This window comes from Osmerus eperlanus, chromosome 2 (genome assembly GCF_963692335.1).
Source record: "Osmerus eperlanus chromosome 2, fOsmEpe2.1, whole genome shotgun sequence".
In the NCBI taxonomy this organism is placed as follows: Eukaryota; Metazoa; Chordata; class Actinopteri; order Osmeriformes; family Osmeridae; genus Osmerus; species Osmerus eperlanus.
In genome coordinates this window covers 9,928,747-9,951,475 of record NC_085019.1, presented here as the reverse complement: position 1 = coordinate 9,951,475, position 22,729 = coordinate 9,928,747, and the positions used below count along the sequence as shown (strand labels likewise).

The 22,729-nt window shown below is 43.3% G+C and overlaps 4 protein-coding genes across 5 annotated transcripts; 2 read left to right on the top strand and 2 right to left on the bottom strand.

Annotated features, from left to right (window-relative positions):
• Positions 1–331: 331 nt before the first annotated feature.
• Positions 332–1,960, top strand: ndufb10 (NADH:ubiquinone oxidoreductase subunit B10). The gene is made up of 4 exons (XM_062452169.1): positions 332–554; positions 1,017–1,155; positions 1,489–1,628; positions 1,811–1,960. The coding sequence occupies exons 1-4, from the start codon at positions 407–409 to the stop codon at positions 1,894–1,896; spliced, it is 513 nt and encodes a 170-aa protein (XP_062308153.1). The 5' UTR covers positions 332–406; the 3' UTR covers positions 1,897–1,960.
• A 901-nt stretch (positions 1,961–2,861) lies between these two features.
• On the bottom strand, positions 2,862–4,881 carry rps2 (ribosomal protein S2). The gene is made up of 7 exons (XM_062452165.1): positions 4,781–4,881; positions 4,359–4,496; positions 4,133–4,222; positions 3,946–4,053; positions 3,521–3,854; positions 3,085–3,176; positions 2,862–2,983 (listed from the first exon to the last, which is right to left on the bottom strand). The coding sequence occupies exons 2-7, from the start codon at positions 4,491–4,493 to the stop codon at positions 2,903–2,905; spliced, it is 840 nt and encodes a 279-aa protein (XP_062308149.1). The 5' UTR covers positions 4,494–4,496; positions 4,781–4,881; the 3' UTR covers positions 2,862–2,902.
• A 263-nt stretch (positions 4,882–5,144) lies between these two features.
• On the bottom strand, positions 5,145–7,493 carry LOC134012569 (RING finger protein 151-like). 2 transcript variants are annotated; one of them, XM_062452166.1, is made up of 4 exons: positions 7,228–7,493; positions 6,229–6,398; positions 5,998–6,094; positions 5,145–5,780 (listed from the first exon to the last, which is right to left on the bottom strand). In XM_062452166.1, the coding sequence occupies exons 1-4, from the start codon at positions 7,252–7,254 to the stop codon at positions 5,313–5,315; spliced, it is 762 nt and encodes a 253-aa protein (XP_062308150.1). In that variant the 5' UTR covers positions 7,255–7,493; the 3' UTR covers positions 5,145–5,312. The 2 variants fall into 2 exon arrangements, with proteins under 2 accessions (XP_062308150.1, XP_062308151.1); XM_062452167.1 differs by lacking the exon at positions 7,228–7,493 and adding an exon at positions 7,022–7,126 and having other exon boundaries at positions 5,146–5,780.
• Positions 7,494–7,590: 97 nt separating this feature from the next.
• tbl3 (transducin beta like 3) lies at positions 7,591–20,034 on the top strand. Its single transcript, XM_062452164.1, has 23 exons — positions 7,591–7,797; positions 7,930–7,981; positions 8,116–8,211; positions 8,314–8,361; positions 8,450–8,591; positions 9,229–9,313; positions 9,453–9,623; positions 9,745–9,820; positions 9,909–10,005; positions 10,141–10,352; positions 10,620–10,761; positions 11,167–11,225; positions 11,375–11,481; positions 11,811–11,946; positions 14,954–15,184; positions 16,072–16,142; positions 16,262–16,418; positions 16,655–16,713; positions 16,873–16,976; positions 17,801–17,872; positions 18,152–18,310; positions 18,442–18,535; positions 19,423–20,034. The coding sequence occupies exons 1-23, from the start codon at positions 7,766–7,768 to the stop codon at positions 19,802–19,804; spliced, it is 2,784 nt and encodes a 927-aa protein (XP_062308148.1). The 5' UTR covers positions 7,591–7,765; the 3' UTR covers positions 19,805–20,034.
• The last annotated feature ends 2,695 nt before the right edge of the window (positions 20,035–22,729 follow it).

Here is a 22,729-nt window from a genome sequence, read left to right as displayed (position 1 = left end):
AGCTGCAGCCGGCTGCCTTGAAGCTGAGAATGCCATTGGCTGCTTTATGTCAGCAGGGCTGCAGGCGGCTGAAGGCGACGCCGGCGCTGCATAAAGTCGAACGCACCTACTAACAACCTTCTCCCACACTGACCTTTTACCTTCGAACTCTGCTTTCAAAAAAATATAAACATTTATAAATATGTCATTGGGAATACAATTATGTATATAAATATGTATTGAATAAACTCTCATCAAATGGTATTAAATGTGACTGTGTAAATGTGCATATTCTGAATTCTCGGATGAATGTTCATGACCTCTATTCTCCATGTTGATTACTACGCGCATGCGCAACCTAAAAAAAAAAAAAAAGAGCAGAAGAGGTCGAATAGAAGGGACTATTATACTGCTGAAATAGAGCGCAATGCCTCAAGATTACGATAAAGATGCTTATCCGGAGCCCCCCCGGAAAACTCCAGTTGCGGAAAAGCAGACAACTCTTCCCAATCCAGCCCTGATCTTGTCAAAGCTGTACTACTATTCCGTGGACCTGCCAGTGACCACAGTCAAAGGTGAGCTACCTAGCTAGACTACAACTAACAACGCTAAGTATTTAAAGTAATGTATCAGACTGTCTTGCTTGAATCAGTGTGTTATTAATTCCGGAAGAAAAACAACATCTAGAAAACAAGTCACACGAATAATCAATCGGCCGTATGGTAAAGTATTTGGCTCCGTTACGTGTCCCCCACCAATATCTGTTAGCGCTATGCTAGCTCGCATCAACTAGAGCTTTAGAGTTCTAGGCCTATCAGCTCGTGCAGTTAATTGGAGATAGCCAAGCTAGCTATTTGTTATTGTTTTTGCATGTTCATGTTAATGTTACATTCATTTTCAGCAAACTGCAAATTACTTCGATCCACCGAATTTATTTCAGATTACACAACTCAGACGCCTATGTATACTCTTCTCTCTTAATCTAGCCTACCTAGTATCAGATAGTCTTAACATTAACCTCTTTGGTCACCGTTTAGGTTTTGCTGAAGCAATTCAGTCCAAGCACAAGTACTACTACTACCACCAGAATTTCCGTCGTGTCCCTGAACTGACCGAGTGCCAGGAGGGAGACTACCTGTGCTACTATGAGGCAGAAATGCAATGGAGAAGAGACCAGTACGTTTTTAAGTATTTTCTTTCCTCCAGGAGGGGTGTGCATGCTTTTCTTGTCTTGCAACAACATACCTGGAATAATATTTAGGCTGATGAGACATTTGTTTATTTAAAACGGTTGTGGTTAGTGCAGAGTGGAAGTTTATGAATTGGATGCATAGGGATGTGTAAAAGTTATTTAACTGGCCCAACAGTTGAGTTGGGTCCCTGTTAAATACAAATATTAAGCTAATTTCGCTGTATAGCAAAGTAACTTGTAGTTTCAAATGACATGGTGTATTTGTGATCTTTATATAAACTCTTAAGTGCTTTGTTGTTACTGTGCCCTCTTATCAGTAAGGTGGACCAGGAGATTGTGAAGGTTGTTCAGGAGCGTCTGAGGGCTTGCCAGCAGAGAGAGGGCAACAGCTACCACCAGAACTGTGTTAAGGAGCTCCAGCAGTTTGAGCAGGTGGCCAAGGCCTATCAGTCACGCTGTACGTACCACCAACAGTCTTCACATGATGCACATGACCAGTTGATGAAAATTTGATTTGTGAAACCAATGACAGTCCTTATGATTAAGATGTGGACTGGTTAGAATGCCTTACCAATTATGAATGTCAAGCAACGTCTGTAGCTGTACTGTTCAAAACCTTAACCCCTAATTTCGTTTTAGATGGGGATCTGGGAGCTTATGCCAGCGCAAGAAAATGTCTGATGAAGCAGAAAGAAAGGATGGTGGCAGAGGCACAGAAGGCCTAGAAACTACTTCCGTATTTCCATGTATTAAATGTAAAATAAATGTTTATGGGATCTGATCCTCGATAATTCTGCAGTGTTACTTGGTTCTCATTTTGCACAGTTCATTTCAACTTCTAGCCCTCACTTGACTGCATTGCTTTACATTTATGCATTTAGCAGACACTTATCCAAAGCGACTTCCAAGAGAGAGCTTTACAATAGAGCATAGGTCACTGATCATAACGATAGCCCCAAACATTGCGAGCAGCCAAAACATGAAGCATACATTGTGGAAAACCAAATAAGTGCCAAAGGGAAGAACCATAAGAGCATGCAGTTAAACAAGTTACAATTGAACAACATGATTCCCCACAAGAGTGCACCTGAAGAAAAAGCGATCAACAGTAAAATATTTCACAGCAAGTACAAGAATTTGAAACCGTTACAAGTCTCAATACGAGTCATTGTGATCCTGGAGGAAACATCAGGTCCAGCCAAGCATTGTTAAGTGCCGTTGTTCTCCAGGAACAAGTGCATCTTGAGCCTTTTCTTGAAGGTGGGGAGACAAGTGTCCCTGATGGAGGTGGGGAGTTGATTCCACCATTGGGAGGCCAGACAGGAGAAGAGCTTGTGTTGGGACCGGGCACTCTTGAGCAGTGGGACCACCAGACGGTTGTCTGAAGACCGTAGGTGGCGGGGGGGGGTGTAAGGCTGGAGGAGAGGCTTGATGTAGACGGGTGCAGCCCCGTTCACCGCTCGGAAGGTCAGTACCAGAGTCTTTAATCAGATACGGGCCATGATGGGAAGCCAGTGGAGGGAGATGAGGAGCGGGAGAAGCTTTCCACACATGCATCCACAATGCACATCCACTCATGTATATTTTTCTTGAAATGGCAGTAATGTTTTTTTATGACAGGATTCAAACCTCCCAAGTGTAACACATAACTAATGGAGTTGGAGTTCGTGTAGGAATAATCAAAACAGAATGGTATTTCACAACCTTTTATTTAATCCACTGTACAAAACACTAGGAGGCTGCAGGGACAGGAGCCTGGGTCCTCTGCACTGAAACCCTGGTGTGAGTCTTGGCCAGGTGGTCAGTGAACTCCTGCAGGAAAAACAAGGAACATGAGCATTTATATCAAAGTAATTAAACTTTCCAAAACCATCACTGCAATTGATGACGGAATGACAAGTCTTCGTACTGACCTGGTAGGGAGACTTGGTGAAGACGGTCTCCTTCCAGAGATCAGGGGTCAGGTAGCTGTAGGTCTTGGAGATGGCATCAAAGGTGGCCTTGGCTGTTAAGTGTACAGACAGGTTAGTATAAAAAGGAGCAGAGACAACATAACCCTATGGGGCAACAGGGTTGAATGTTGAATACATAAAAGGGGAACAGAGGAGACTACTGGCGAGTCTTTCTGCCGTGCATCATCATACTCGTTAATATTTCTCCGGATAACGACAACTCCACCACTATACAGGTGAGGCTGAGCAGAGCTAGGAGAGGCCAGAGCGGAACTCACTCCACAAATGGCTTACATTAGCCTAAGATATTTAACAAGCTTATCTAAAAGGATGCTAATTTTTGATGATGGCTCGAACATCTATTTCAAATCAGTGACAAGAGTCAGGAGAATCTTACCGAAGTTGCCGAGGGTGGCTGTGCAGCCCCTGGCGGAGGTGTAGCAATCGTCAATGCCAGCCATCATGAGCAGCTTCTTGGGCACAGGGGCAGACACGATGCCAGTACCGCGGGGAGCTGGGATGAGACGCACCAGGACGGAGCCGCAGCGACCAGTCACCTTGCAGGGCACGGTGTGGGGCTTGCCGATCTTGTTCCCCCAGTAGCCTCTCCTCACGGGGACGATGGAGAGCTTGGCCAGGATGATGGCCCCACGGATGGCCGTGGCCACCTCCTTGGAGCACTTCACTCCCAGACCCACATGGCCGTTGTAGTCGCCGATGGCAACGAAGGCCTGTGGATTGGCAAGGAATCGATCATTTATTTGGCATGTTGGAAAAAAAGGGTAGCGACAAAGCTCATTTTTTAAGGGGGGGGGGGGTTACCTTAAACCTGGTGCGCTGACCAGCCCTAGTCTGCTTCTGAACAGGCATAATCTTAAGCACCTCATCCTTCAGAGAGGACCCCAGGAAGAAGTCGATGATCTCAGACTCCTGATGAACAAGAATCAACACATGAGCACAACAAAACCATTTTACATTAATGTTAAGTCAAAATCCACCTTCAAGTTACCTTGATGGGCAGAGAGTACAGGTAGATCTCCTCTAGAGACTTGATCTTCATGTCCTTGACCAGGCGGCCAAGCTTGGTCACTGGCACCCACTAAAAATTAAAATAAATCATTTTAGCTACCTGGATGAGGTATAGGACCAAACGTCAGACATTTTAGTTAGAATCACAATAATGATACTGTTTAAAGCTTTCCATAGCTCAGCTCGTGAGAACGGGTTAAGCGCACCTCCTTGTCCTCGGATTTGCCACCCCTGGCTCCACGGCCCCTGCCACGGCCTCTGCCGCGTCCACGGCCGCGACCACGGCCTCCACTGCCGAAACCTCCACGGAATCCACCTCTAGCACCGGCGTCGTCCGCCATTTGCTGTTATGAGATAAGTAAAACATAAGACTTAACGACTGATGTGGGGTAATTACGTTGTTAAACAACAATTCAACACGAGCTTTGCCGCCATGTTTGCATCCAGCATCTTACATGGAGTAATGCCGACATTTCATCAAATCTAAGTCACTTAATAATACATTTTATTAAAATTAAGTTTGGGGGCGATTGCTAATGTTACCGCAAACAAGATGATTACAAAACACTATAAGATGCATTAGATATTATATGATTGTCTAGACAGAGGAGATTTCCGTGTTACTTACGTGATCTGTATAACAGGAAGAAGGCCCTGACGTGGTTCCGCTCGAATTTATAAAGAAGCAAACCTCGCGATGTTTTTCGTGACACTTTTTCTAAACGACCTGTGGTTTTCAGTCTAGTGTTGACAGCAAAGGTTATATTCAACAAAATATATAATTTTTACGTTCAAAGATATAATTATTAATTGAATTGATTAATATGTTATACAGTCACCCCTAATCATTTTTATATTATAATGCATTCGTTTTCTGGAAGTCAGATTTCCATGATTTGCTGCAGAGAAATGCAATTTTAATGCCTCTATATTCAGTGCTGTGGTTTATAGATATGATTTCAAATGCTATTCAGACACAAAATATTCAGCTAATTTATGGACTTTATGTACAAAACACAATAGTTTCAATAGTTTAATTTATCCTTCATAAGACAAATTCAGTGCAATTCAACACAAATTCAATGCAACTATGGACAAATAAGCATCAATAATACATCAGGTTAACTGTGGCATGCAGCCAGAGCTGCAGCCCTTGCTTTTCAGGAGCTACTGTTGCTGCTACTTAGTGTCCCAGTGCTGCCACTGCTTTCCCCCACATCCTCCTCCTCCACCTCCACCAGGTCATCCATGACCTCAAGGCTCTCACAGATGAGGCCAATCTGCCGCTTCATGTGGGCCATGGTGCTCTGCATCCTCCTCATCTTCCTCTGGAGGGCTGTTGCGATGGCCCGGTGGTTCCTCTGCCTTGCCTCGTACTCATGCCTCAGCTCCTTGTAGCAGTTGTGCTGGGCCTGGGTGCGGTGTGACAGCACTGTGCCACAGCCCATGTGGCAGGGTTGGCGCCAGTGCTCACAGTGCCGGGCGTGGGTCTCCAGGTCCCTGCGGAGGAGCTGTGCCCGGCAGCCCTGGTAGGGGCAGGGGACCAGCTCGAACAGACAGCCCATGCTGTGGCAGTACTGCTCCGAGAGGGGGAAGGTGGACGGACAACCCCGGATCTCATTTTTACACTGAGAGGGGAAAAGTGGAAGTTTGTTTTCGACAGGGTCAAATGAAACATTAAGTAGACTTGAATTGTCTGTCTGTGTAATTGAGTGAGCCTGACTGCGTATTTGTATTACAGGTTTATCATACAGCAACAGACAGTGTATTATTTTCACTTACAGACAGTGAAAATTACACGGTGTAATAAATGCTTTATAATTATATACATGAACAACTGCTTACCTTAACCTTTAGGCGACCAATTGATTTGCTCAGCTTGAACATCACAAATATTAAATTCTGATTAACAGGCTTTCTGCAACAGGGGCAAGTCTCCTGTCTACAAGAGGGCAAGAACAACACATCGTTATCATAATCCATACAGATTATCATGTGAAGACACGTGTTTGTTTTAAATTGATCCCCTGGACTTTATGAAAAACATGTTTGTTTGTGGTGAGGCACAACCAATACCTCTTCAGCCATTGTAAAATGCATTTCTTGCAGAAGATGTGGTGGCATGCAGCTCTTACTGGGCACCTGAGGACCCCCTGGCATATGGTGCAGATCAGGTCATAGTCAGGGGTCTCCACAAACAGCTCCACGTCATAGCCCCCACTTTGCCAAGACGCATCTGGGTCCGCCTACACACAATAATATACATACATCAGTCTAAATACTGTCTTCATATATTCACATTACAGTTTACAGTTTTTACATTGTTTTAACAACAATGTCATTTTATTTCACCATTTGGTTAACAAGGTGTACAGCAACCAACGATAATGTCAACAAGTCACCTGTGTCAGTAACAATAGTTTTGTTCTGGAACGTCATATGATCCAGACCATGTGACTAAATAAAGCAGTTGTAATGGTCTCTTGAGTATTCTCTTCTACATTTAGCAAGCCACATAGACGATGACCCAAAAGACCAGAAAATTCACAATGTTTAGCTAAAATAATGTTGTTTCTAGCAGAGCTGAAATATAATAAACAAAAACTAACACAATGAATATCGTAGAAAAACTCCACTGTAGTAAAAGTCTAAAGAAGACTGACAAATACGACAACACGTTATAGCGTAATTAAAACAAAACATGAAACAACACATTTTAGACATAAAGATTGGCCTATGTCTATTACCAACAATATATATATTAATTTGTCAGACGTTAGTAGCAAAACAAATACACTAAAGTCATATTAAGTGGGAAGCCAATAATCAGTTCTGATATATGTTCATCAAAAGTATGTTCCTTACTCACCATAATAATCTCGTCTGTTTAGCCTGTTTACATTCCCGTTGTCCCTATCGCACATACTCACGAGCGCCACATAACACACCCTCTACTATCAATGGAACACACACATGAACATTCTTAACTAACATAAAGGAGTGACCATGCGCACTGACATACGAACAAACCCAAAAATTATATAAAGCATTCAACATATGGCATTTGTAACACACCATGTCGTTTCCTCTCTGTTCTAGCATCAGTCGTTAGATCCCATCTGTGAAGAACAACTTTTTGTTCGGTTGAATAGTTGTCTCTAGCATCGTCTTTTATCTTCAATCGCACTGCCATTGGCTGTTGTAAACATAATAGTTGTTATACTACATATAATTGTGAGAAAAAAAACTCCCGTTTCCCTGAGCAGTTTTAATTAAGTGTGCAGTTATAGCAGGGTTAAACGTATTCATGTAAATTGTATCAAAGGAAAGCCATTTCGTTTTCGTGATTGAGTTAGCGTTAGATTGCAAGAAAAAAAAAATATATATATGAATCATGGTGAACACATGGGATAACTTTCTAGCCAACCACAGCACCGTGCGCTTTTTCAGCACTCACTGCCCGTGACGTATAATCTGAGCGACGAACACCATTTTTTACAACACATGTGGAATGTGTTGATGAGCAAATGCATTTTAAAAATAAGTTAATATAACAATACAACTGCAAGTGGAATCGTAAACATTGTGATTTGAGGCACGTCCACAAAACAAAATGGCTAATAGCAACCTCCAGTTCAAGACCAAGTAAGTGAATACACTTCACGTGTATTAACCGACCTCGCTAGCTAGCTAGATAACTAGCCATCTAACCCATCACACTTCGATAGCAGGAATAGAAGTTTACTGAAGTTATTAACGCACATGGTTTGTTTCTAGCTATGCAGTTTCCAGCAAGATCGAACCATTTTACAAAGGAGGAAAAGTACAAGTACGTTTTTGACCGACTGTTCATCCGGTCGATGTTGCCGAGCCTCAGTTGACGTGTGGGATAAACTGTCACATTTGAGCTAACGGGAGACGTTGAAGCTCTTGACCCATTTGATGTAATCTTTGTTCTTTCAGATCAGCAAAGATGAGAAATATTTATTTTGTACCTGTGGCACACGCGTCAACGTTCTGCAAATTGTCACAGGAAAAATTGTCCACAGTATCGAACAGGTTAGATAGTTTTCTTTTTAAGTACACGTGTTACGAAGTCATGACAACAATCTCAAGTGGTTTTTACTTCTTATTTCTATTCTTCCTATTTTGTAACTACAGGATGACCAGGAGGACATCACATCATTTGCGCTCAGTTATGATGATAAGGTAAATAAAAACTTTTCTAACCAAAAGGAGGTATAAGGACCATGAAGAAAGGATGCACTTTCATAATACTCTATCCCTCTCTGCCTAGATCCTGGTGACTGCCAGTAAGGCTCTGCTGCTGAAACAATGGGATTGGCAACAGGCACAGTGCACCCGCTCTTGGAGGGCCATCCACAATGTGCCTATTGCTAGCATGACCTTTGACCCCACCTCAACCCTCTTGGCCACAGGTGAACAGACAACACACACTGCAAAAGTGTCATGAGTTCCAGACATTATATTAATATCTGCATGCTCTAATGTTGATGCACACCGGGCTTGGGTGGTGTGCTTTAGAGAGTTTAGATCAGGGGTCCCCAAACTTTTTTCTGCGAGGGTCAGATAATTTTCCTTTCTTTAATGCGGGGCCGGGTCGGTCTGTAACAGAAAATTACATCAGCCGGAGTAACTACCAGTATTATTGTGTAGATTTTATTATGATTTTAAATGTATTTATTATGCTAGATTAGTTTATTATTTTGTTATGCACCATACATCCGTCCATATCAAGGGGTATATAGCCTATTAAAAGAGCATTATTACTATCGTAATTACCTTTTTTCATATTCATTGCAATTGAAATCAAAACATTTACTTACGTATGCATATTAATCAGTGTGAATAAAATAAAAAAAAATATATATATACGTATATAAATAGATAAAATAAAAAATGTCTCTGGCATTGTTCAGAGGGCCGGACCAAATGCGTGGGTGGGCCGTTTTCGGCCTGCGGGCTGTAGTTTGGGGACCCCTGGTTTAGATAAATACCAGTAGCACCTTGAAGTGAACCCTAATCATATTTATGTGATCTTTTGTTGCTTGCTAGGCGGCTGTGATGGCACTATCAAGCTATGGGACGTTTTGAAGCAGTACTGTACACACAACCTGAAGGGCTCTGCTGGAGTCGTACAGTAAGTCACCACTTTCATAAACCCTAATCTCATGGTAACTACCCCAGGAGCACACAACCACAATCTGAATGATTGCTGATTTACATGTAGGTTATGTACTAGCCTAGATCTATTTTTCTATTGTTCTGTTCTCCGGTAGTCTGGTCCAGTTCCATCCAGACATAAGCCTGCTGCAGCTCTTCTCCTCCTCTATGGACTGCGGCATCCGTTTGTGGGACCTGCGCTCCAGCCAGTGTGTGTGCATCCTGCAGAGCCACTACAGTGCCGTCACCTCCCTGGCCTTCACGCCAGAAGGAGACACCATGGTCAGGTATGCTGGACCCAGGATAGAGCTGCAGCTCCTTTAGGGAAGGACAACAAGCCCTTGTGGTTTCATGATGCAACCTTCCACTCTTTTGGGATGTTAATGTGATGTGTTTTGGGGGTTGCAGCTCTGGCAGGGACAAGATCTGTACAGTGTGGGACTTGAAAACGAGGACAGCCAAGAGAACAGTACCTGTCTATGAGGTGAGGTGTCTGGTAAACCTTGGGTTAGGATGCAAAATCTCTCTTTGCTTTTCACCATGTTGACACCTCTGTGTGTGTCTCACTTCAGGCAGTGGAGAGTGTTGTGTTGCTTTCTGAGAACGAAGATTATTCCCATATTGGAGTGAAGACTAAAGAGTTGCACTTCATCACAGCAGGGAGCAAAGGTCAGTCCTATGCCCAAACTTAACAAACATAAGATATTGAACATAGTTGAAACCTTAGTTAAATCCACGTTTCTTGTGCTCTCAGTCAGTCGTCACTCTCCCATTCTCACTCTCTGTTCATCCCTGCCTCTCCAGGGGTGCTAAGAGTTTGGGAGGCCAGCTCTGCTCGGTGTGTGTTCACCCAGACCCTCCCCGCGGCTGATTCTGAGGGGGGGGAAGAGGAGGATGGGGACCCCTGCAGTCTCACGTACTGCCTCCCCCTGCCCAACTCCTCCAGCCTGGCCACAGTCACCGCCGAGCACAACATCCTGCTATACCAGCTTACCACTCTTACCACTCTGCAACAGGTGGGCCAATGGGGAGAAAGGGAATAGCAATTTTAAGGCAATGAGACAAATCCACAGGAACAGTCAAGTAACGTAGACTCAGACATGTGCAAAACAAGTGTTGTATTGTAAAATACAATAAGATAAAATAACAGTAAAAGGCTGCCAGTTGCTTAAAAGTGCAGTGCATTACATCTCAAACAAAGGCCATGGAGGGTAGTCTTATTATAATGCTATTACCACCCACTCACATGCATTCTCTTTTTGTCCCTCTCTCTTCCCCCACAGTTTGTGGGCTACAATGACGAGGTCCTGGATGTAAAGTTTATGGGGAAAGGGGACAGCCATATTGTGGTGGCCACTAACAGCTCTCAGATAAAGGTGTTTGAGCTGGCCACTAGCAGCTGTCAGATCCTCTATGGACACACAGGTGAGCCAGCAGAGGGCAGTACCTCACCACTGTGCTGCATGGGTGGCTGTAGAGAGGATAGGAGTGTAAGAAGCAAATACATGTTTGCAGAGCAGCAAGGACAAAACCGAGGGAGAAACTTTGTATTTATAAGTTAATTATTGTTACATTTTGTGTATGTATTTGTGTATGTATTGATTTTTACATCAGTAACAGTACTTGTATATAGACAGTTTCCATAAGTGTTTCTTCAGACTACTTGGAAACAATTGTCAGGAACAGTTGGAATATTCAGATAACGGTTCCTCTCTGTGGTAACTTTATCTGGTCACATTTCACTCTTTGTGAAGGTTGCGTTAGCCCATTGCCTCATGTTGAAGTCCTTTCCCTCATTTCCGTCTTCCCTCTCTTTCTCCCCCCTCACAGACACAGTTCTGTCACTAGACGTGTTCAAAAAGGGCCTCCTGTTTGCCAGCTGTGCCAAGGTGAGCTGTGTAATGGACTCGGTTCAGAAGAGTGCACTCTTGCTCTCATGCTTGCTCAATGTATTTGCAAACAAACAGACATTGTTCCCAGAGTTTTAATGCCATTCCCCTCCTCACCATCACCCCCCAACCCCCGACTCCCCCCCCAGGACAAGAGTGTGCGTGTGTGGAGAATGGACAGTGCCAGCGGCCAGGTCTGCTGTGTGGCACAGGGCTCCAGCCATGCCAATGCTGTGGGCTCCGTCACCTGCTCTAGGTAAACACACACAGTGTTGACTCAGCCTCCCCAGTTGCCCATCACAGCTGTTCTTGGCAGATATTCTTCCCTGACCAACACTAATTGTGAGGTCATGTCACCCAGAATTTAAGAGAATGTTCATAGCAGGTACTGGACTGGGATTCTCAATTCTAAACTCGGAAGCCCACTGTGCAGCACTGTCTTGTATGGGTGTGTGAAACCTAAGCGCATGTTAATGGTCTTTAGTTCAATGGAGGAAATATCTGTCAAGATTGACAAGAATGATCTATTGATAATTGTATACTGCCCTAACTGTTTCCATGTTCTGTGTGTGTGTCTGTCTCCAGGATGAAAGAGACATTTGTGGTGTCTGGCAGTCAGGACTGTACAATCAAGGTATGGGATCTTCCAGAAGGGATTGTTGACAGTGGAAGTGACATGCATGAGCTGACTGCCAGGCTCACGGAGAAGGCACATGATAAGGTACTAGAAATGTTGCCCTGCAACCCATTTTGTCATGCCCTCAGAACCACCCATCACTACCCGATTCCTCAGGTTCTCATTAATACTCGCACACATTCACTTGTGAGTGTGTATACACACACACACACACACACAAAAAGACATCCAGTTGCTGGAAGGTAGGTGTCATTTTTCAGAAGGAAGTTTCCTTAGCTGTTATTTCCTTGTGCTCACTGAGCCTTTGTGTGTTCTTATTTCTCTTTCGTTCGTTTATATCCGGTAGGGTTTTGACTGTTTGGTTTGATCCAATGATTAACTTTGTAAAATTCTCAGGTATGTAGATTTATCAGGAACTAGTGCACAGTGCCTGTTATGTCAGTGAAACACCCAAATACACACACAAAAACACACACACACACACAAAAAGACATCCAGTTGCTGGAAGGTAGGTGTCATTTTTCAGAAGGAAGTTTCCTTAGCTGTTATTTCCTTGTGCTCACTGAGCCTTTGTGTGTTCTTATTTCTCTTTCGTTCGTTTATATCCGGTAGGGTTTTGACTGTTTGGTTTGATCCAATGATTAACTTTGTAAAATTCTCAGGTATGTAGATTTATCAGGAACTAGTGCACAGTGCCTGTTATGTCAGTGAAACACCCAAATACAGATTACTTGAACTTTAGATAAAATTGGTGGCACACACACATATTCCTTGAATTATAGATTGGGCACAGTGCCCGCAATGATTTTGTGGACACTGGATTTCTGGAATTAATAGATAGTGCAGTGCCCATGATGCAGCTTGTGATGACAGTTCTTCTCAGTGGCTTTGGTATATTTCTCAGATCACAATTGAAATATATCTCTGAAGTATTTGTTCTATTCTAGTCACTTATGCACATCATAAAAACAATTTCTCATTATTTTAAAGCAATTTGTCAATGCTCAAGTACATTCATGCAAATTATAATGTAGCCTTCATTCGTTTGCTGGTGCCTACGTTATCAATTGATATGTATGTTGATCCATGGTTCTTTTAAATTGTCTTGCCACCACAAACTTTGAGGCCATATCGGTTATAAAAGCGAATTCACATTTAAATAACAGTAGGCTATAAGGTACCCAAAAACTTATTTGAGAATTGCCAGTTGAAAGGTTGTCCAGCAAGTGATGATGCCTAAAGGAATGGAAATCAAATCCCTGTTGTCTTTCTAGGCTTAACTGTCGTGATTTTGTGTAGTCCAGAGCCATTACTCTACACAGCAACAATTGTAGCTAATAACCTTACATTTACATTTAGTCATTTAGCAGACGCTATTATCCAGAGTAACTTACAGTAAATACAGGGACATTCCCCCGAGGCAAGTAGGGTGAAGTGCTTTGCCCAGAGACACAACGTCATTTGGCACGGCCAGGAATCGAACTGGCAACCTTCTAATTGGTAGCCCGATTCCCTAACCGCTCATGCATCTGCTCCTTCCAGCTACACCTACTGAAATAAACCATCCACTTTAAATCGTATTTTTTTGTTGTTATTTTATCAATAAAGTCTTGGAATTTCTGTATTGCACAAATAATATTGTTCATGTCTTAATTATGCCTGTTTTCAGGCTCGCTATATTCATATAGTTTCGGCTCGCGAGAGCTAGCTTAATGCAGGCCAAGTTAACTCAAGATGGCTGAGTCCAGAGCAAAGGGAGTAAGCCAAACTGGCGGCAAATTATTTTTGGCAAATGTTGAAATACTTATCCAAACAACGTAAATCGTGGCACTGCACTCTGTTGGATTATAAAAAGGACACCTGCAAAATATGAACGTTGCAGAGTGCCTGGTTCTTGAGATGATCGTGGGAAACTAAACCCATTCTAATTTGTACACACACAGACCTATAGGTTAATGAATGTTAAAGTGACTTTCTACTGGTTGATTTGGAATGATCCAGCCACGCATGGTTGGACGCATAAGGATGCAACTGAGGAAAAATAAAAGTAAATGTGGCAGAACCGCTTTGTCTTTGTCTAATACGTGCCTGGCCTGGAACATTATGTCCTGAGAGGATGAAAATATATATAAAAACACAAAATGTTTTTAGTAGCACAAGCAATGCGCTACATTATATACAGAGCCTACATTTTGTAAGTAGAGCAATGTAGGCAATTGTTTGATAGGGAAGCGCAGGCAATCAGAGAGTGAAACATGTTATAATGTAGCGGATTGCAAGTGCTCCCCCCTATTGCGTAACTTGCATTTCATGAGAACAAATTAACAAGTAGTTGCATTTAAAATGAGATCTTAAGAACAGTTGTTCTTTGCCTTATCGTAATAATTTTGTTGTTAAGGATGGCCTTGTGTTACTCTGCGCACATGATAAATAAACAACTTGACATTCACCTGCTGTTATCATTGTGCCACTGTCTTATCGTAGGAATTTCCCACAAACTATTCTTGCGTCTTGGTCTTTCTCAAGAAATGTGTCATACATCAATTCTGACAGCTCAAAGCAGTCGGAATCGAAACCTGACCGACAGGTCAAAAAGTGTAGTTTGCTGTAGGCGCGTTGTGTGAATACGATCAGGATATTTTTTTGCAATTCAGTAGGAGTGTAACGATACACTCAGCTCACAATACAATACATATCACGATACTGGGTGTACGTTACAATACGTATCACGATATTTTGATTTTTGTTTAAAATTCAACTGAAATTCAATTAACAGATTTATTTCCAAAACATTTTCAAGAACTTTCTTTGTTGTACATACAATTTAGTTAACTCAGTTCAAGCGATTTCTGTGAATGCAATGAATGCACGCATGACGCAGGTGCAGAGTAGGTTGCGTGTTGGTAGCTCAACCAATAGGATCAAACGGACGTCATATTGTAAAAATATTGCCATAACTCTACGGTACATATTTTACAATTTTTGTATTGGGATATATTGTTCCACGATATATTGTTCCACCCCTACAATTCAGTAAAGAAATCAGTGCAAATATTTGACCCCCCACCGTCCATGTCCTCTGACCCCTTAGGATGTGAACAGCGTGGCCGTGTCACCCAATGACAAGCTGGTGGCGTCGGGCTCCCAGGACCGCACCGCCAAGCTCTGGTCCCTGGCGGACTTGTCCTTGCTGGGGGTGTTCAGAGGCCACCGCCGAGGCATCTGGGCCGTGGTCTTCTCCCCCATGGACCAGGTGCTGGCCACAGCGTCTGCCGATGGCACCGTCAAACTCTGGAGTCTGCAGGACTGCAGTTGCCTCAAGGTCAGAGGGAGGGCTGGAAAGGGGTGCACATGTATTTAGTGTGTCGGATTCGGTCTGCCCTGGCCAACAATGTGTCTCAACATTTTTCAAGCTATTGCAAATGTTAGCTTATGTAGTTTAAACTAATGCAAATGTTAGCTTAAGTGTATCATCATTACAAAACACATTCATACGTAACATTCACACATAAGGATCATCAATCCAGCTGTCTAAATATGTGTAGTCATGGACACGCTCAATGAAAGAGGCCTCAAAGTTATACAAGCTGAAAACATTTGAGCAATCCTTTCGCGCTTAAATCTACATTTAGTCATTTAGCAGACGCGCTTATCCAGAGCGACTTACAGTAAGTACAGGGACATTCCCCCGAGGCAAGTAGGGTGAAGTGCCTTGCCCAAGGACACAACGTCAGTTGGCATGACCGGGAATCGAACTGGCAACCTTCGGATTACTAGCCCGATTCCCTAACCACTCAGCCAACTGACTCCCCTAAAGTGTGGTGCCCTAAAGCTTAAAGTAAAGGCCTCATGAAAGATGTAAGGATAAACTTTGTTTCCTGGTAATTAAGTAGGTTTTAAGTAGGTTGCTCGCTCTCTGATTCAAGCAGACTTCATTCAATATTTAATGTACAAAGGTCAGTTTAGGGTCAGTACATAATATACAAAGTATAAATAATTGTTGAATGCATTAGGATAAGTGCAGCACAGTGAATATAGATAACAAGCACCTTGGAATGAATACTCATAAATTTAACATGCTTGAGTTTTGTCATGTCAAATTATACGTCACTGACACAAATTTAAGGCAATGATTGAAAAGGATGTATTTTTGTAATGTAGATGTTTCTGGGAATGGGCACCTAACTCGGATGATGTTTTGTCATACAGACATTCGAGGGTCACGATGCATCCGTGCTGAAAATCATCTTTGTGTGCAGAGGGACTCAGCTGCTCACCAGGTACCCTTCTGAACTACGAGCTTACGCACGCACCACACTTCAGTTTTGCACCATATCAGTTATGTCAATTCTACGTGCTTGTGTATTCAACACCTTCACACACGGTCTCTTTTCTCCAGTGGCTCAGATGGGCTGGTCAAGCTGTGGACCATTAAGACCAACGAATGTGTAAAGACCCTCGACGCCCACCAGGATAAGGTGTGGGGCCTCCACGCAAGCCGCAAGGATGACAAGATGGTGACCGCTTCGGCCGACTCCAACATAACTATCTGGACGGTGAGTAGGCAAAAACTCACCTTTTCATAACCCTCTCTTTTAGTTTGGAATTTGAGACAAATGTTGGGGATAAGGCTGTCAGGTTAACCCTATGGTAACCTTTACAAACCAATACCCTACACTATGAGTTGGGAGATGTGCTGTAAATAAAGTCTAAGAGGTATACTGCTAAACAGTTGAATCCCTCAGCTGTTCCAGTAGGCACAAAGTAGTCATACTTCTTTCTTTTTGTCCAGGATGTGACAGAGATTGAGATAGCTGAGGAGCAGGCCAAACAGGAAGATCAAATTCTAAAGTGAGTATCGCTTACTGTTTTAGACCATGCAGCCCACACCCACCTTGTTTCTGCACACTTAATGAATACCTCTCTCCTCCTGGCTGTTTTCACAGCCTCTGGCAGTGTGGATTCAAAGTGTTATTAGTATCAAGCCTGTATCGTGGTGTGTGTTAACAGGAAGCAGGAGTTATCCAACTTGCTCCATGAGAAGAAGTACCTCAAAGCCCTGGGATTGGCTATATCACTGGACCAGCCCCATACAGTGCTCAAAGTCATTAAAGGTGTGTGCACAGGATGTGCTTCATTATATCCAGTCCTACAGTTGAAATTGTCGTCCATCCCTTTCACACTGTCACGGTCATGTTTTTCAAAGCAAGTTCACGCTTGTCTTCACCCTGCCTTCTTGTGTTATCTGAACAATGACAAAAAGGGTTTTCTAGACAGATGAAACATGGGCTGGATATTCCGCTTTTCCCAGGTAGAACATTTGACGCACTTGAAGCTGTGAACAATAGGAATTCTCTCGAGGGCTATCAACATGAGTGCACACCTCTCCCCTTTCCAGATACATTATACCATTGTAATTACTCACTGTTGTGGAGAAAAGGTCCAAATTCAAAGCTGCAAGTCAGTTGATCCTTACCGCGATATAGCAGATTTGTGTGTGTAATGTCAGCAATAAGCCTGTACATGCTAATCATTGTCAGTATCACTCAATTCATGATGCAGTGCTCACGACAATACTTAAGGTAGGGACTGTAGTGTATTATGTCATAGTGGGATGGTACTCACCCACGTATGGAATATTTTGAAATTACTTAACAGCGTTATGTACAAGATTTTGTTGTTGTGGGCGCACACTTGAATCAGAATGGGTTTTATTCGCCATGAAAGTTCACACAGACAAGAAATGTACTGTGGCAGGAAAGTGAATACATTAAACATAAAATAATCTTAAATAAGTAGTGTTCAAGTCTAACTAATACTAAGGGGATAAAATGTTTTTTTTTTTTTTACTCATTGAACCATTCTGTAGATTTAGAGAATTCTCTTCCCATCTCCTGATGTGGGTTCCATAACCTATATTCTGTTACGACTTTCCTAGCCATCCAACAGGGGGAAGATGGCCACCTCCAGCTGGAGAAGACTGTCTTGAACCTACGCCAAGACCAGAAAGGTAAGATAGATGCCTTTACAGTTCTGAACTGTACAGCACAGTGATAGATATCCCAGATCTGTGAGGATATTTAGTTCCCTTGTCAGTAAATGTCAGGAGATGAGATCTTTACTAACTGAACATGGTAGAACCCCCACCCCCAAATATTTTCACATTTCCCATGGAACACGTGTACCAAAATGTATCCCCTCATTATAACACATACCCAACCCCATCACTTCTGCTATATCTTCACTATACTCACCCTCCCTCCTTGCTCACCCTCCCTCATTGCTCCAGAGTCCATCCTGCGCTATTGTGTGGTGTGGAACACCAATGCCCGCAGCTGCCAGGATGCCCAGGCTGTCATCCAGGTGCTACTCACACACCTGCCCCCTGAAGAGCTTCTGCAGTACCAGGGGGCTCGCACCCACCTGGAGGGACTTATACCATACACAGGTGAGGCCGAGGGGGGGGGGTGTGACTGCAGGTGTGTGTCTGTGCGTTCACAAGTTTTCCACTGAAAACACGTTTCTAGAAGTTTCCTCTCCATGCCCTGGTGTCACCATGACCTCTTCCCTCCCCTGTAGAGAGACACATGCAGAGAATCGGCCGTCTGCTGCAGGCGTCCATGTTCCTGGACTACATGTGGCAGAAGATGAGAGTGACAGGAGCTCCAGCCAGGTGAGACAGAACGACGAGGGGGCTTTAGACACTTGCCTACACATTCTGAAATGCACACCGACAGTCAGAAATACATCTCCCAACTCTAGTTGTAGGGTATTTATTAGTGCTGTCAGTTAAACGCGTTATTAACGGCGTTAACGCAAACCCATTTTAACGGCGTCAAAAAAAAATATCGCGAGATTAACGTTTTTGTCCTAGCAAACTTTGTTGTTTTATTCACATGCTGTTGCAACAACTACTGACGTTAGAAAAACTACAACACCACACCGGATCTAGCTAGACCGGAAACAAAACAACAGGCACGCCGCACACACTTGTTTGGGCTTGCGAGCCGGCTAAAGAGTAGTAGGCTAACGTTACGTTTTGAGTGGATGGCAAGCGCAAGACGCTGAAATGGATGCCAATAAGATTCTGATTAAATATTTTTATCGTTTGACAGCACTAGTATTTATATATCAAAATAGGTAGTTTCTCCTTATACAGGAAGAGATGCTGGACATTTCTTGAAACCCACCTCAGAAGTGACAAACCAGTTTTGTAGCATGTCTGACTAACACGGAACAGTTGGCTATTTTCCAGTCTCAATGCTATGGTGCTTGTGAGCTGTCAACACCTATTGTATCAATGAGCACAGCTCTCTGTCTAGTGTCTGGAAGAAACAACGGATACCTATGATTAATACTCACTTCACAAATAGAACTGTCAACTAACAATATACCTCAGTCGGTAGACATATCTGGAGCTTGTGCTACTTTTTCATTCAAACAAGCCAAGTATACTTCATAAAAGCATATGTATCAGGTATGTCAGCCTCCTGACATACCTGTGTGTGTACAGGACTTGGGAACTTGACAATACTTTATTTATATCTTGACATTTTTCAGTATGGACTCCCAGGATGAGGAGATGGACTCTGCTCCTCTTCAGGAGACCCAACTCCTTTTAATAACGGACAAGGACCATGGAAAAGGTGGAGAGGAGGATGACGTTAACGAGGAAGATCCAGACTGCTCAGCAGATATGGAGGTCATAAGAAACGGTAATGACAATAATGATGACGAAGTCAGCATCTGCAAGAAGACCTCTGTAAACAGAGGAAAGGCAGCGAATGGGAATGAAAATGGCGAACACCACTCTAGTGAGGAGAGCTCTGGAGAGGAGGAGGATAGGGACCAGGGAGATCAAACAACAGCCAAAATAGCCAAGTTTCAGATGACCACCCTTTTAGCCGAATCCCATCCACCACTCCAGACTCCCAGCAGCTGACAAGGACCTCCATGCCCGTCAGACAGAACCCTTTCCTGGAGTGGGTATTCTGGGGTGGGCTCTTCCCATTGAGTGCTGCACAAAGCAATGCACTGACTGCGGATGCATGGACAAACAGACTGACAGGTCCAGAATGACCTTTATGAACTGCTATTAAAGTTGAAGATGTGAATGTGGTTGTGCTTATCAGGTCACAAATACAAACATCTAGGTGGAACATCCACTCTAACGTCTGTCCCCCCCCCCCCCCCCCCCCCCCCCATGGTTGGAACTGCAGCTCTCTGTAACTTGCTATCTCTACATTTTTGTAATCCTGCTCGACCAGCTCTTCCACATGGCAAAACAAGTTGGTGTATGTAACTAAGAATTTTGTTTAAGACAACTATCTGGATTAAAATGTTTGCTCTGTAGGAGAAGTTTTGTTTCCACGTGTGGTGTGATTCAACCTGTGGTGAAGAAAAAATACTTTGTGACCACACAAAATGTTTATGAAATCTGTCGTTAGTAACACACTGGAGAATCTTTCAGCTAAACAAAAAAAGAGGCAATATGATTTTGCACTATTTCATGGACAACCTCCTTTTACAAATTATTGCCCATTTGTTTCCTTATAGCTTTGATTTTAAATTGTTTGATTAATCTATACCTACCTCACAACTTCAAAGGGAAGAATAGTTAAACATTTTAGTACCTGGGGGGTGAAGCCCTTTATTTTAGACAGTCACTTTACATACGCAGTAATGTCTCATGGTAACACATCAAAATATTCAAGTGTGTATGCCTCCTTTTGACATTGTCATTCCCTGATTACCATCTTTGTCAAGAACCGTCAGAAATTAAATGACACAAAAGAAATGCCCTGGGCTGCGTTTCCCGATAACCACGGGCGTTGTTAGACATAAAACTGTACTGGGGAACAGGCCCATATTCATATCCCTTTTTTTTTTCTATTGTGCTGCGCACAATGCACTACTCGGCTATAGAAACTAGAAACTCCCCTTGCTTAATCCACTATACAACAGTTCAGGGACGCAAATTTGATATCAGCTTTGGCAGCGACATCAATTGTTAATGCGACAAATTTTTTCGCATTAATTTGAGCGCAAACTGTTTTTTTTTGCTTCGTGTAATATTGTTTTTGTTTTAGTCACAATAAGATGATCGGTAGGCCTATCATTTAGAAATATCTTTAGTTTTGTAATGTTTTCTTAGCCTACCTCAATTCTGACGTGTGCCGAGTCCAACACCTGGGGCCTCATGTATACATGTTGCGTACGCACAAAAAGCTTGCGTACGCTGGTTTTCACGCACACTTTGTGACGTATAAAGATTTACTTGACGTGAGAATGTGCGGGCCGTCACGGAAAGTTTTGAGCAGACGTGAGAATGTGCGGACCGTCCGCAAAGTCTTGTCTGGCTCTGTAACATGGCGAATTCTAACTGAAAAGTGCCGAAACTCACCAACATTACAAAATAAAGTTTCCACCACTACGTTTATGACGTTGACTATTTAAAAAACATAAAAATAAAAGTTTGATCATTAATGTGGATGATCACATCAAAATGCCAAAACCCAAAACGGGAAATGCTATATAGCCTTCTGTTTAATCCGCCACCATTTAATCACTTCTGTTACATTTGAGGGTGTCAAACGAACGACAAAATCACTCAGGAAATGCATGTCACGCTAACCCTATAGCTGCCATGCTGTTACGATGCACCATTCGTTTCTTCATTTAAAGTTTTACATTGGACCATTTCTTCTTAATTTCTGCCATGGTCCGGTTCTCTGAACCCACAGCATTTATGGCCCTATAATAATAATAATGATTTTGTTTGTAATGCACTTTTCATTTAGCTAAATCTCAAAGTGCTACAAGTTAAAAACAAGAAAGGGCGCAAGGAGTGACAGTTTTCCACTCCGCCGACATTCTTTTGTCGCTAATACCTGATGACAGGCTGCCAAACAGTACACATTTTCTCGCCTCCACCTCTGTTGTCAGAACCTCGATCTCACAGTCACCGTATTTCTTCGAATAAAAGCCGCGGCGTTTAACGTTCATTTTTGGTGCGGCGTTTATTCGAGGGCAGCGTTTATTCGAAGAAATACGGTAATTCAGACAAAGAAATGACCTCAGGAGCACTTTTATAGGCCATCTGCATATTCACACATCTTATACATTAGGCCCCAGGGGCCTAATGTATAAGATTGCACAGCTTACATACCAGAAGATGGTGTACGGCCTACCTACGCACAGAAATATTCACATGTATAAAACCGGTCGTACGCCAGGTCCTGCTTAGCCAGGTCCTGCTTAGCCAGGTCCTGCTTAGCCAGGTCCTGCTTAGCCAGGTCCTGCTTAGCCAGGTCCTGCTTAGCCAGGTCCTGCTTAGCCAGGTCCTGCTTAGCCAGGTCCTGCTTAGCCAGGTCCTGCTTAGCCAGGTCCTGCTTAGCCAGGTCCTGCTTAGCCTGGTCCTGCTTAGCCTGGTCCTGCTTAGCCTGGTCCTGCTTAGCCTGGTCCTGCTTAGCCTGGTCCTGCTTAGCCTGGTCCTGCTTAGCCTGGTCCTGCTTAGCCTGGTCCTGCTTAGCCTGGTCCTGCTTAGCCTGGTCCTGCTTAGCCTGGTCCTGCTTAGCCTGGTCCTGCTTAGCCTGGTCCTGCTTAGCCTGGTCCTAACCAGACTCTCGTACATTGCATTTGTACAGAGAGTCTGGCCTCGCTCCATTGACAAGCGTTGACTTCCTTGTAGGCGGGTACTCTGTTAAAGTTTAAAACTATTGGATCTGTCCAGAGCCACTCTGATCTGCCATAACCAATCGCTAGCGTTCGCCTTAGCCAATTCCTTCACCACTACTGTAACAGAGCTAGCTGCCGTAGCTGGAAAATCAAACTGTTCCCGAACCCCGTGGGGAGGAGGGCCACAACA

Bases quoted from the DNA above. Each gene is read 5' to 3' on its own strand.
- LOC134012569 (XM_062452166.1), bottom strand. From the start codon at position 7,254: ATGCTAGAACAGAGAGGAAACGACATG. The intron at 6,095-6,228 runs GTATTGGTTGTG...GCCCTCTTGTAG, and splicing joins ATTTTACAATGGCTGAAGAG to ACAGGAGACTTGCCCCTGTT. The intron at 5,781-5,997 runs GTAAGCAGTTGT...TTCCCCTCTCAG, and splicing joins TTGGTCGCCTAAAGGTTAAG to TGTAAAAATGAGATCCGGGG.
- ndufb10 (XM_062452169.1), top strand. From the start codon at position 407: ATGCCTCAAGATTACGATAAAGATGCTTATCCGGAGCCCCCCCGGAAA. The intron at 555-1,016 runs GTGAGCTACCTA...GTCACCGTTTAG, and splicing joins GCCAGTGACCACAGTCAAAG to GTTTTGCTGAAGCAATTCAG. The intron at 1,629-1,810 runs GTACGTACCACC...ATTTCGTTTTAG, and splicing joins CAAGGCCTATCAGTCACGCT to ATGGGGATCTGGGAGCTTAT.
- tbl3 (XM_062452164.1), top strand. From the start codon at position 7,766: ATGGCTAATAGCAACCTCCAGTTCAAGACCAA. The intron at 8,592-9,228 runs GTGAACAGACAA...GTTGCTTGCTAG, and splicing joins CTCAACCCTCTTGGCCACAG to GCGGCTGTGATGGCACTATC. The intron at 16,143-16,261 runs GTACCCTTCTGA...TCTTTTCTCCAG, and splicing joins GGGACTCAGCTGCTCACCAG to TGGCTCAGATGGGCTGGTCA.
- rps2 (XM_062452165.1), bottom strand. From the start codon at position 4,493: ATGGCGGACGACGCCGGTGCTAGAGGTGGATTCCGTGGAGGTTTCGGC. The intron at 4,223-4,358 runs GTGCGCTTAACC...TTTAATTTTTAG, and splicing joins GCAAATCCGAGGACAAGGAG to TGGGTGCCAGTGACCAAGCT. The intron at 3,855-3,945 runs GTAACCCCCCCC...GCCAATCCACAG, and splicing joins GTCAGCGCACCAGGTTTAAG to GCCTTCGTTGCCATCGGCGA.